This window comes from Lepidochelys olivacea (assembly GCF_965140295.1).
Source record: "Lepidochelys olivacea isolate rLepOli2 genome assembly, chromosome: 8".
Taxonomy (NCBI): Eukaryota; Metazoa; Chordata; order Testudines; family Cheloniidae; genus Lepidochelys; species Lepidochelys olivacea.
Window position 1 is genome coordinate 743082 of NC_140418.1, and position 14007 is coordinate 757088.

The 14007-nt window shown below is 53.3% G+C and overlaps 1 protein-coding gene across 1 annotated transcript in view; it reads left to right on the plus strand.

The window, feature by feature from the left end:
* The first annotated feature begins 9021 nt into the window (after window positions 1–9021).
* GRK6 (G protein-coupled receptor kinase 6) overlaps window positions 9022–14007 on the plus strand; it is a 31505-nt gene continuing 26519 nt past the window's right edge. Inside the window, exon 1 of the mRNA XM_084637237.1 lies at window positions 9022–9136. Coding sequence (XP_084493363.1) covers window positions 9085–9136 — 52 coding nt within the window. The 5' untranslated portion in view covers window positions 9022–9084. The remainder of the gene's footprint in view (window positions 9137–14007) is intronic.

Genomic DNA, 14007 nt, shown 5'->3' on the forward strand with positions numbered 1-14007 from the left:
TTCTATAAGTTGATTGTAATATAGCTCAAGAAGACAGGAATTGTAGCAAATTGATAAGGGAAGCAAAGGGACACAAGGCGAAATCTACAGCGAGCAGAGTTAAGGACAATAAGAAGGTATTTTTTAAAGTAAACTAGGAACAAAAATAATCCAAACACTGGTACTGGTCCATTACTAGATGGAAATGGTAGAATTAGCAATAATAAAGCAAAAAAGCCAGAAGTGTTCAATAAATATTTCTGTTCAGTATTAGGGGGAAAAAACAGATGTTGTAGTCCTATCATGTGATAACACTCTTTCCATTCATTGTCTCAGGATGATGTTAAACAGCATCCCTGACATTTTTCAGTCAGCAGGTCCAGATAACTTACATCCAAGAGTTTTACAAGAGCTGGCTGAGGAGCTTGCTGGACTATTAATGTTGATTTTCAATAAGTCTTGGAGCACTGTGGAAGTTCCAAAGGACTGTAAGAAAGCTAATGTTGTGCCAATATTTAAAAAGAGTAAATGGTATCACCTCCATAATTATAGGCCTGTCAGCCTGACATTGATCCCGGGCACGATAATGGAGCAGCTGAGCCAGGACTGGATGAATAAAGAATTAAAGGAGGGTGATATAATTAATCCCAATCAAAGTGGGTTTATGGAAAGTAGATGCTGTCAAACTAGTTTGATATCTTTTTTAGATGAGATTACTAGTTTGGTTAATAAAGGTAATCATTGATGTAATAGACTGGGACATTTGCAAGGCATTTCACTTGGTACCACATGGCGTTTGATTTAAAAACTGGAAAGGTATGACATTCACAGGGCCCACATTCAGCGGACTAAAAGCTGGCTCGCTGCGAGGTCTCAAAATGTAATCGAGAATGGGGAATCAGCATGGAGCAGGTGCATGCTAGTGGGGTCCCACAGGGATCAGTTCTTGGTCCTGTGCTATTGAACGTATTTATTAACAACCTGAAAGAAACCGTAAAGCCAGCATTGTTAAATGTAACCCCTCTGGCAGGGGTGCTCTGAGCCCCTGGTCTCCAGTGGTAATGGTGGCAGAGGCTCAGGACTCCATTTCCCAGAGTGCCTCAGGCTTAGGGCGGAGCTAGAACTGGCTGGCAGCACCACCAGAACCAATGATGTGCTGGAACTTAGAGACAAGGGTTTGGTTTTACTTTCCATGTGGGCTGTGTTTGGAGTGGAACAGGGAGAGACGAGTCACAGCGGGGGGGGGGGGGGGGGGGGCTTCTGCCCATCCTAAGGGAAGACTCTGAGCCCTGTGGGGGTTTGAACAGTGTCATCACAGCTGAGAGCAGACACCCAGGAGGCGAGTCCTGGCCATGGCCTAGCTGCCCACTGGAACCCAGACCGGAGAGCCGCAAGGACGGTTTGACCATCGGGAGGGACATTGTAAGAACACCCCTGGTTGTTTAGTTTGTTGTTGTTTTAAGAAGCCCCTGCTTGCAGCGCTGCACCATCCCTCAGAGCCCGAGCTCACTGCTTCCCCAGCCAGGTGCTGGGAGGGGGCACAGGCTGTAAATGTTGGGAGGGGCAGAGTTTGTGTATTGTTCACTTTGGCTTTTATCATCCTGATCCCTTTGCTCATTGTCCCCTGCCCTGAGTTCCCTACACCAGTTACTCTGGGCCTTGGGATAGCTATTTGAGTTTGTTGTGCTCTGACTGACACGCCTCTGGATGAGATTGGGTGTTGGATATTTTCCCAAGGGACAAGCCCTCTTGTTCTCTGCACTGGGAGGGGTTTCCTTGGGTGGAGGCACCAGGCACCCTTATAGGTGAGCCCAGGACCCAAACCCCAGAGGAGAAAAGGGAGAAGGCTGCAGCCACACTGCAAAGCTGGGTTACATAAAGTTTGCAGATGACACAACAACTGGGGGAGTGGTAAATAATGAAGAGGACAGGTTACTGATTCACAGGGATATGGACCATGTGGTAAGCTGGGCGCAATCAAACAATGGGCATTTTAATTTGACTACTTGTCAATGTGTACTCCTAGGAGCAAAGAACGTCTGCCATACTTACTGGGTGCGGGGACAGGATGACACTCTAGCTAGGGAAGCAGCGACTCTGAAAAAGATTTGGGGGTCATGGTGGCTAATCAGCTGAACATGAGCTCTCAGTGTCATGCTGTGGCCAAAAGGGCTAATGCCTTCCTGGGGTGCATCAACAGGGGAATCTCGAGTAGGAGCAGGGAGGTTATTTTACCTCCACATTTGACCCTGGTGCGACCACTGCTGGAACTGTGTCTAGTTCTGGTGTCTATAATCCAAGAAGGATGTGGCTAAATTGGAGAGATTTAGTGAAGAGCTGCAAGAATGGTCAAAGGATTAGAAAAGATTCTTGTAGTGATATATTCAAGGAGCTCAATCTCTAACAGAGCCCCATTTATCTGATCTAATTGGGAATGGGGCCAGATCAGATCATCACAAATTTGGATAATCCGGAAAAATGCGAGGTTGCAGTGCCATCTAGTGGCCACACGAGAGATCTGCTTCTGGACCTGTGTGAGCGGGCGGTTCCGTTAATATAGAGAGCTGGATAATGGAGGGTCGGATAAACCGGGTTCTACTGTATTTAGCCTAATAAAGAGAAGGTTAAAGGATGACTTGATTGCAGTCTATAAGTAACAACAAGGGGAACAAATATTTCATAATGGGCTCTTCAATCTCACAGAGAAAGGGATAACACAATAGCTGGAAGTGGAAGCTAGATAAATTCAGACTGGAAATAAGATATACATTTTTAACAGTGAGAGGAATTAACCACTGGAACAATTTAGCAAGGGGTGTGGTGGATTCTCCATAACTGGCAATTTTTAAATGGAGATGGGATGTTTTTCTAAAAGATGTGCTGCAGCAATTATTTGGGGAGGTTCTGTGGCCTGCGCTATGAAGCGGGTCAGATTAGATCATCACAATGGTCCCTTCTGGCCTGAGAATCTATGAATCTCACAGATGTTATGCAAAATACAGAAGGCACTTATCACATGAGACCCATAATGAGAAACATCCAGCCTTGTCATGAGGCACCACCACCCTCCCTTCAGCCTTCAAACACACACTCCACAGTCATTCTGCAGCTACTCTAGGTAAAATTAAACCACTTTCTCTTGGCAAAGCAACAGATTTCAGAGTAGCAGCCATGTTAGTCTGTATCCGCAAAAGAAAAGGAGTACTTGTCGCACCTGAGAGACTAACAAATTTATTTGAGCATAAGCTTTCGTGAGGTACGAAAGCTTATGCTCAAATAAATTTGTTAGTCTCTCAGGTGCGACAAGTACTCCTTTTCTCTTGCAAAGCATCCATTAAAAGGCTTCAGGAGCCAAGGAAGCAAAGGGTAAGCTGTGTCTTCCAGAATGACAGGAGGAATCATAACTCCGCTAATGTCCATAATGGTCTATGCAGCAAGCAAGCCCGAGTTTCTATAGATCCTGGTATCATGGATCTTTCCAGACACCCCACGTTAACACTGGTGAATCTTCCATGGTGATCAACATTACAACACCGTGGAGAAACACTCCTTCCTGTTAATTGTCTTTGGCCAGGTGTAGAGGACAAAGAATAAGGGTGTGTGTCCCCTAAACAGCCCCAGACAGTTTGGGAACCCTATCCTTGCAGAACCGGCAATAGCTTCCTGTGCATTGTCAAGCTTTGACCCAGAACAACAGCATCTTCCTCATAGCATCACAAACCTCCGTGACAACAGCCCTGATAGTTGATCTACCATCACCCAGCCGGTTGCTGCAGCCAAACTATATCAACCATTTAAATCCACCAAGACTCAACAGGAAGTTTTTGACAAAAGTAGAGACCTTTTTCACCTTCTAGATCAAACCAGGCAAGAGTGCAGGATAGAAACTGTGTCCAAATTGAATCTCACACATTCCAGCTACACCACCTGGGAAATGATTAAGAGACTGTGCAGAGATTCTCATCTGGACAAGAGGGAATACCCAATCTGCAAACTCCATCACATCCCAGCTAGCCAATGGCAGGGCTCCTAATCAGGACAAAGCTTTCAGCCATCCAGCTGACATAGTGGTTGATGAGAGATGGCAGGCTCCGAGTGTAGACACAAACCTCATGGCTTCTTTCACTGACCAAGAGTTCGACATAGTTATACATCAACTGCAGCCAAACAAGGCTCCTGGGCTAGATAACATCCACAACGAGTTTGTCTCTCATTTGGGGCCAGTCACCAAAAGCTGGTTATACCCAGAACTGCAGCATCCCAAAAGCCCAGCATAGAGCAAAGGTCATAACTGTTCTCAAGATGGGGAAACCATTGACAGACCCAATGAGCTACTGCCTGATTTATCTGCTGTCTTCCCCCATAAACTGAGGGAAGAACTAATCCTGATACAGATTCATGAGGTGGTTGATCCAGCTGGATTCAGAAGGGGATGATGCACCCAAGATCAGGTATTTCATCTGATTCAGGACAGAGATTAATTTAGCACCTCACATTGCTAGTGGCTGTTTCAACTATACACCAACTCCAGTCTGTACGTGCTGGCACACAGTTCTGCCAGCTGTTAAGTCTCTTTTCATCTGTCACTGCTATCCAAGCACACAATTACATCTCCATTATGCTACGAATCCTATCGCTATCTCCACCCCATTCTCAGACAGGGAACAACACACTGTCAGCTCAAAGGGCTGCTCATATTCAGGAGAGGCATCCACCCTTGTGGTCCAGGATGGGATGCTGAGGTTGATCTCTTGACACTCCTTTGCTACAAAAAGAAAAGGAGGACTTGTGGCACCTTAGAGACTAACAAATTTATTTGAGCATAAGCTTTCGTGAGCTACAGCTCACTTCATCGGATGCTACAGCCGCTCACACACTCTCAGCCCTTTCCCGTGCCTGGATGATCAGTGCCACCAGGGAACCGAAAATCAAGTCCCTACAGAGTGGAAGCCTCGGTGTCAATTCAGGAATCCATCACTGCACCTGCCTTCTTGTCCACTTGATTGTAGATGCTGGACCAAGCTCAACAGGCTACTCTCTGGCTCAACCAGAATTGCCACAACCATGGACTCACTTGGCCTGGTTTCCTTCCCATGCGGAGTACGGGGCAGCATCACAGACTATAACTCAGGGTGGAAAAGTGCCCGACCCGATTTGACGCTATACCCCATATTCTTTATGGAAATATCCGTAGGATATGAATATGGCATAGCAGATATATTTCATGCAAGATGGGTCACGTGAGGTTTCATTGGAAAGGTTATGATTTACTGAATGTGATTATCCTGTTTGTATGCATGTATAATTTCTGTATCTAAAGTTAGGAATATTGACTATGTAACAATTAAAACTGTGTGTGTATTTGGGAGACACCCACCAGGCAACAGGCCATCAGCCTTGATGGACCACTAGGAAGAAACAAATGAGACTTTGAAGATACTAATCTCTCTCCTTACTGAGAGGGGTCCTGGGACGTAGCTGTGACACTACTAGGTCAGGTGGTCCTGTCACCTGGTACTAAACACCACCCTGGACACTGCTGGTACTTTTCCACTGGAAACAAAGGCTTCCCACCTTATGTAAATTCTATTTAAGGCTGGGGATAAGGCGAACAGGACTCTTCTCCTTTGCCTTCCTGCCCAAGAAGACAGACTGCTGAAGGTACCTGACAAGACAGAGGAACTGAGCTGAGCGAAAGGCAAGGGCTGAGTCCAAACTAAGACAGGAATCTAGTCTGTAAAGAGAATACGGGGAACTCTAAGCTACAGAAACTCTTCAACTTGCCTAAAACAACATTTTGGGTGAAAAATTACTTCTTGAAACCAAAAAACAAAAACAATGAGGAGTACTAGTGGAACCTTAGAGACTAACAAATGCATCTGATGAAGTGGATTTTAGCCCATGAAAGCTTATGCCCAAATAAATTTGTTAGTCTCCCAAGGTGCCACTAGTACTCCTCGTTTTTGTTTTTGCTGATACAGATTAACACAGCTACCACTTCTTGAAACCTGTCTCTTTAAGATCTTACGCTTAGTATGTGTCTTTTGTTTTATTTGCTTAGTAATCTGCTCTGTTCGGTTTGCTATTGCTTATAATCACTTAAAATCTGCCTTTTATATGCAATAAACTTGTTTTTGTTTATTAGTAAACACAGTTTGTGCCATTTATAACTGGGGGCGGGGGGCAAGAAGTTGTGCTTATCTTCCTCCACATTGAGGAAGGGGGTGAATTTATGTGCTTACACTGCACAGATTTCTCTACCATGCAAGACAATGGTATATTGGGTGTACTTTCCAGAGGGGATCTGCACGTGAGTGCTGGGCAATTTCCTAGCTGAGTCATCCCATAGAGAGCTGTTTGCAGACTCTGTGTAATGATTGTACAACTGATGCGTCCCTACCTACCGTGTGTGTGCTGCCTGAGGCTGGAGAGCCTAATTTAGCAAAACAGGGAGCCCAGGCTAGTGGACCAGTCAGGCTCAGTGAAACCCCAGTACATCAGGAGGCACCCCAGAAGGGAGGTCCAACCTGTCACACCGACCTCTGGAGGGCCGTCTACCATGCCTAGATTCCCTCAATACAAAAGCCATCGTGTGGTTACAAAACACTGGACATCGAGCTGGGATGTTTGCGTATGAGAGGAAGTAGCTAAGCGGGGGTGGGAAGCTTCCAGGTGGCAATGGCAGCATGTGTCACTACACTGAGGGGAGCTCTCACGTTCATGTTCTCACACCGTCCCTCCAGGGTTAGTGCTGTGCAGATTTCTAGAAAACTGGCCTTTGTCATCTTGAAGTTCTGCAGACAATGAACAGTGAGGTGCTGTCCATCAATCACTGCAGAGCCCAGAACGGGTATACCACCGAGCAAAGCTGCCCCAGGTAAATGCTCTGCAGACGTAAACTGCCCCACAGCTACCGCCTGCCCCTCCCCACACCCCAGTTACCGCTCTGCCCCTCCTCACACCCCAGCCCCACAGCTACCACCTGCCCCTCCCCACACCCGTTACCGCCCTGCCTCTCCTCACACACCAGCCCCACAGCTACCGCCCGCTCCTCCCCACAGCCCAGTTACCGCTCTGCCCCTCCTCACACCCCAGCCCCAGCTACCACCTGCCCCTTCCCCACACCCCAGTTACCACCCTGCCCCTCCCCACACCCCAGCCCCACAGCTACCGCCCGCTCCTCCCCACACCCCAGTTACCACCCTGCCCTCCCCACAGCTACCACCTGCTCCTCCCAACACCCAGCCCCACAGCTACTGCCTGCTCTGCCCCACAGCTACTGCCTGCCCCTCCCCACACCCCAGTTACCACCCTGCCCCTCCCCATCCCCCACTTCATGGGCCCCAGCCTGACTCTGCCGCATGCGCTAAGATGGGCGACTATTGAGGGGGTTTCATAAATAACCTTCATAAATAATCTGGAGGATGGTGTGGATTGCACTCTCAGCAAATTTGCGGATGATACTAAACTGGGAGGAGTGGTAGATACGCTGGAGGGGAGGGATAGGATACAGAGGGACCTAGATAAATAGGAGGATTGGGCCAAAAGAAATCTGATGAAGTTCAATAAGGATAAGTGCAGGGTCCTGCACTTAGGACTGAAGAACCCAACGCACAGCTACAGACTAGGGACCGAATGGCTAGGCAGCAGTTCTGCGGAAAAGGACCTAGGGGTGACAGTGGACGAGAAGCTGGATATGAGTCAACAGTGTGCCCTTGTTGCCAAGAAGGCCAATGGCATTTTGGGATGTATAAGTAGGGGCATTGCCAGCAGATCGAGGGACGTGATCGTTCCCCTCTATTCGACATTGGTGAGGCCTCATCTGGAGTACTGTGTCCAGTTTTGGGCCCCACACTACAAGAAGGATGTGGATAAATTGGAGAGAGTCCAGCGAAGGGCAACAAAAATGATGAGGGGGCTGGAACACATGAGTTATGAGGAGAGGCTGAGGGAGCTGGGATTGTTTAGCCTGCAGAAGAGAAGAATGAGGGGGGATTTGATAGCTGCTTTCAACTACCTGAGAGGGGGTTCCAGAGAGGATGGCTCTAGACTGTTCTCAGTGGTGGCAGAGGACAGGACGAGGAGTAACGGTCTCCAGTTGCCGTGGGGGAGGTCTAGGTTGGAGATTAGGAAACACTGGTTCCCTAGGAGGGCGGGAAGCGCTGGGATGGGTCCCTAGGGCGGTGGGGGAATCTCCTTCCCTAGAGGTTTCTAAGCTCAGGCTTGACAGAGCCCTGGCTGGGCTGATTTAACTGGGGATGGCCCTGCTGCGAGCAGGGGCGGGACCAGATGACCTTCAGGGGCCCCTTCCAGCCCCGCCCGGCGATGGTTCGATGGGTTCAGGGCAGCAGCCGCCGGCCCAGCCGGCAGCCGCAGGGGGTTCGGGGCACCCGAGGAACTCACCCATTAACTGGCGCCGCAAGGTCCACGGGCTGCAGCCGCGGGGCCTGGAGGGGGCCCCGGAGCGGGGCCCCGGAGCGGCGGGAAAGGCGGCGGGGAGCCGGGGGGGGCCGGACTCAGCCAGGCCGCCGGTGCAGGGGCTGCGGCCCCGACGCTCGGGTCTATCGGCCCGCCTCCCAGGTGCCCGCCTCCCCCGGCTCCTATTGGGGGGTCACACCCGCATCGCGGCAGAGTGGCAGCTGGGCCTCCAATCAGGTGTCTGCTCCGCCTGGTAGGCGGGGTCCGTTCCTCACATAGCTCATGACTGTCCAATCCGCGAAAGCACTGAGATTGCGTTATGATGATTGGCAGCTCCCTGACCTATCAGACTCCTCTGACTCTCCAGGGGCCAGGCTTAGCCAATCGCCGCGCGCTAACACACACACACAGCTCTCGGTCCCCGCCCCTGCACACCTCCCTCAGCTATGGGCCAATAGGAGCGGAGCGGCGCGCAGGGGGCGGGGTCCGTGCGCCGTGCGGCCCAATGAGGGGGCGGCGCGGGAGGCGAATGCGCGGGGATTGCTGCGCTCAGGTAAACAGTGGGCGGGGCGAGCGGCCGGGGCGGGGCGGGGCTGGCGGCGGAGGCGGGCGCGGAGCCGGAGCCGGAGCCGGAGCCGGAGGCGTCGCGAGCCCGGCCGGGGAGGAGGCGGCGCCGCCCCGGGCCCCATGGAGCTGGAGAACATCGTCGCCAACACGGTCCTGCTCAAGGCGCGCGAAGGTGCGGCCGGGCCCCGCCCGCTGCCTTGGGGCTCGCCGGGCCGCGCGTGAAGGGGGAGCAGGCGCGGTGGGGGGGTGGATGTGAAGGGGGGGCCGGGTGTGAAGGGGGGTCGGTGGGGGGACCGGGGCCGGGTGTGAAAGGGGCAGTGGGGGTCTGGGAGGCCCGGGGGGGGGCCCAGGGCCGCGTGTGAAGGGGGAGCAGGTGCGGTGGGGGGGTGGGGGGGTGTGAAGGGGGGGGCCTGGGGCCGGGTGTGAAGGGGGGTCGGTGGGGGTCTGGGAGGCCCGGGGGGGGCCCAGGGCCGCGTGTGAAGGGGGAACAGGTGCGGTGGGGGGGGGACCGGGGGTGTGTGTGAAGGGAGGGCGGGGGGGGCCCGGGGCCGTGTGTGAAGGGGGAGCAGGCGCGGTGGGGGGGGGCCTGGGGGTGGGTGTGAAGGGGGGTCGGTGGGGGGACCGGGGCCGGGTGTGAAAGGGGCAGTGGGGGTCTGGGAGGCCCGGGGGGGGGCCCAGGGCCGCGTGTGAAGGGGGAGCAGGTGCGGTGGGGGGGTGGGGGGGTGTGAAGGGGGGGGCCCGGGGCCGGGTGTGAAGGGGGGTCGGTGGGGGTCTGGGAGGCCCGGGGGGGCCCAGGGCCGCGTGTGAAGGGGGAACAGGTGCGGTGGGGGGGGGACCGGGGGTGTGTGTGAAGGGAGGGCGGGGGGGGCCCGGGGCCGTGTGTGAAGGGGGAGCAGGCGCGGTGGGTGGGGGGCCTGGGGGTGTGTGAAGGGGGAGCAGGCGTGGTGGGTGGGGGGCCTGGGGGTGTGTGAAGGGGGAGCAGGCGCGGTGGGGGGGGCATGGGGGTGGGTGTGAAGGGGGGGCCCGGGACCGCGTGTGAAGGGGGAGCAGGCGCGGTGGGTGGGGGGCCTGGGGGTGGGTGTGAAGGGGGGGCCCGGGACCGCGTGTGAAGGGGGAGCAGGTGCGGTGGGGGGGGCGCCTGGGGGTGGGTGTGAAGGGAGGGCGGGGGGGGCCCGGGGCCGTGTGTGAAGGGGGAACAGGTGCGGTGGGGGGGGGACCGGGGGTGTGTGTGAAGGGAGGGCGGGGGGGGCCCGGGGCCGTGTGTGAAGGGGGAGCAGGCGCGGTGGGTGGGGGGCCTGGGGGTGGGTGTGAAGGGGGGGCCCGGGACCGCGTGTGAAGGGGGAGCAGGCGCGGTGGGTGGGGGGCCTGGGGGTGGGTGTGAAGGGGGGGCCCGGGACCGCGTGTGAAGGGGGAGCAGGCGCGGTTGGTGGGGGGCCTGGGGGTGGGTGTGAAGGGGGGGCCCGGGACCGCGTGTGAAGGGGGAGCAGGTGCGGTGGGGGGGGCGCCTGGGGGTGGGTGTGAAGGGAGGGCGGGGGGGGCCCGGGGCCGTGTGTGAAGGGGGAGCAGGCACGGTGGGTGGGGGGCCTGGGGGTGGGTGTGAAGGGGGGGCCCGGGACCGCGTGTGAAGGGGGAGCAGGCGCGGTGGGTGGGGGGCCTGGGGGTGTGTGAAGGGGGAGCAGGCGTGGTGGGTGGGGGGCCTGGGGGTGTGTGAAGGGGGAGCAGGCGCGGTGGGGGGGGCATGGGGGTGGGTGTGAAGGGGGGGCCCGGGACCGCGTGTGAAGGGGGAGCAGGTGTGGTGGTGGGGGGCCTGGGGGTGGGTGTGAAGGGGGGGCCTGGGACCGCGTGTGAAGGGGGGGCAGTGGGGGTCTGGGAGGCCCGGGGCAGTGGGTAAAGGGGTGCTGGGTAGGGAAGATGGTCGGGGATGGTTTGGCTTTGGCCAAGCCACAGAGCACATACAGGAGCGGCAATCTCCGAGGCCCAGCTAAGGCCTGGGCATGTGGCTGTGGCATGTGTGGGTGCTGCGGTGGGGCTGGTGAGAAGCAGTGTTTCTGCTGCAGGAGACGTATGGAGAGGACTTGGGGTCAGTGACAGGGTTATTGATAGTGGAGGCAGTTGGGAGGCCCTAGTGGAGGAGGAAGGCAGAGTGGCTGGCCTGGGGGAAGCTCTTGTTGCACAAGCTTCTGCCTATGAGATGTACGCAGGAAGCTGAGCTATAGCCACAAGCTGACATGGTTGGGGCAGGCAGAGAGAGGGGCATTTGTGGTGTCTGAAGAGAATCAGGGTGAGTTAGCTAAGGGAGCTGTTGGAGGCTGTTGGGCTGTATTGGGGATCAAGGATGTGCCTTGAATTAAGCATCTTCACTAGCAAAAAGAGGGGAATTGCGCTGAGCGATCTGGGTCCTAGACCCAAAACCAGTCAGGGATGTTGAGGGGAAAAACCTTTCCCAAGGGTTGGTCAGAGGGTGATGGTCATGCTGGGATATGAGGTGGATAGTGGCACTTTTTAGAGAGCTGGAGAAGGTTCCAAAGGCAAAGAAATTGCTGAGAGTGGAGACAATGTAGGGAGGGGACCTGTGTTTAAATGACAGAAGGAAGGGAGTCTGGAGAATGGATTATGTTGGGTGTGGCTGAGCATGTCCAATAGATCGGAGTGTATATGGATAACCTGGGTGAGATTTACGGAGAAATTTGAGTGACGCCCCCGAGTATGGGTGTCAGCCTGGCACTTGTTACCTGGGTTCACAACCTGGCATCTTGTTGGATCCTTTGCTGCTGGATGTCCAGGTGCCAGTTAAGAAAACCTTTCATCACTTTTGCCTGGAGTCTGGGTGAGGGACTTAGCAGCAGGTATTTAGGTTTGTCATCTCGGAGTTGGGTCACTGGAATGAGCTGTACATGGGCTACATCTTCAAAGGAGCCTGTTGCGTTCTGTTCAGCCCAAACTCTCCAGTGGGTAAACAAGGTTTTATTAAGCCTGAGACAAGTGGAAATGTTTGACATCTTAAAAGTCTAGTGGAACACGTTGTTTTTAAACAAATAACCCTTCTCCAGCCACGTGTGCCACCCAAACACTGGAGCACTGAACTCCAGAGTGGGACTGACTATCATTTTACCAGCTGAGCAAGATGCATAAACCATGTCCAGATGTGAACTGACTTCTAGAGATTCTTTCCCTTCTGATAACTCTGAGTGCTGATAGTAACACAAGGAGAGGTTTATTTACATCATATGATTTTTTCATTGACAGTGCCTCATCTGAAGATTGCAGCTTATGAACTTTCCCAGGGGAAGCATCTCTCACTGGTTTTCTGTGACCTAGCAGCCCATTTCCATGGGATGTTTATGATGGCTTTGACCTATAAAGCCCTGGACAGTTTGGGTCTTGCCTCCTTTAGAGACTATCTTTGTCCTTGTATGATTCCACAGCAGCTATGTTCACCACGAGTGCACAAGCTCACAGGCCCATGGCTTAAGCAAGAGAAGCCTAGGGCGGGGTACTTTTGGTGAAAAATTCTTGACTTCCCTCTCCTTGGTCTGCCAGGTCCTGGATTGGACAGCCTGGCTGCGTTCAGCCCAGGATTGCCATTGGGGAGGCTATAAGGTGGTGCTGTGCCTAGTTTATCACGTTGTCTTTAGTTTATGTGCATGTCCTAAAGAGATTATAACTAAATGCCTCGAATCTCTGGGGTGGGTAAGGAAGGGGAAAGTATTAGGGATGCTCTGGTAGAGGAAATACCAACATGAATTAGATTTGTCAGTTTCAGAGAAGGAAGCCAACTGCTTACCCTACTTTTTCCTGGTCAGATGAATGTGGAGAAGAGGCTGTATGAGGTGGAAGAGGGCGGACGACTGGCCAGCACTCTTGGCAGTGTTCTCTCTAGTCTGAGCTTTTAGTCTTACAAGCAGAGAGGCCACTGTCACTGGCAGCCCACTGGAAGCATGCATCTGCTCAGTCATCATTGCAAACCTCCCGCTCTTTCTCCCTCACAGAGCTCTTGATTATATTGTCAGGAGACCCCTTTCTAATCTGAGGTGTGAGGATCCTCTCCCCTCCCTTTCACTTTGCCTGTAAGTTTTCTGCCCTGTGCAACTCTTCACAGGCCTTGCTGCATGGTCTGAAAATGGCTGGGATGTCAGTGAGGGCAAGTATGAAGGTCAAAGCTTCCTGGCTCACAGTGCCGCTGCGGCCAAGCATGCGCTCAGTTGCCAAGGAGAAGCAGTAGTGCTGTTTTCAACAGGTGGCTCAGCCACGTAGTGCCTAGTGTTCACTCTTGCCCTTCCCATTGTTGTCTTCACCACTTGTACCTTGATGGATGCACAAACCAGCTACCAGTGAAATTCTGGTGCTGTGTAGTCACCCTCAACCTTGTTGGCCTTATCCTTATTTAGTATGGATCCAGATCTCAACCTGCATTCAGTGGTAACTGTGGAGACTCTCTCTTCATCCGTTAGCTGCGCTATGGGGCAGAATTACTCACTGAGGGTTTGCTGTGGGCTGGGCATTATTAGATTTCCTCGGATGTATTTTCAGTCCTGGAGGACAGCTGGCTTTTGGTTTCTTCATCACAGTCTGAGATACTAGAGAGTCTGAATATCTTATGCTGTTGGATGCTCTGATTCTAGATTGCTGCCCTGACATGGTTACTGAAGGAGACGCGCAGATAGGGCATCGTATCTGTTGATGCAGAGAAAAGCAAGAGCCGGACATGACTAGTCATGTATATGGCTTACGAGAATATGCAATTATAACAGTTAATACGAACAGAGTTTGGAAGGGATAAAAACTCATGCTTTGAGGGTTAAACTTGTTAGGGACTAGGATGAGACCTACATGGTAGGTAGTTTACCTCACATCTGCTACTGCTGGGTTTCTTTTAACTTCCCAGAGGCGTCTGGTATTGGCCTGTCAGAGGCAAGATACTGGACTAGATGGACTGAAGGTGTGATCTGGCCTGGTGATGCCTTTGTTGCCAACGATCAGCCTGGACCCTGGAATTTGATTTCTAGACTTCTTGTATGTCATTCTGAACTCCAAGGATTGTGG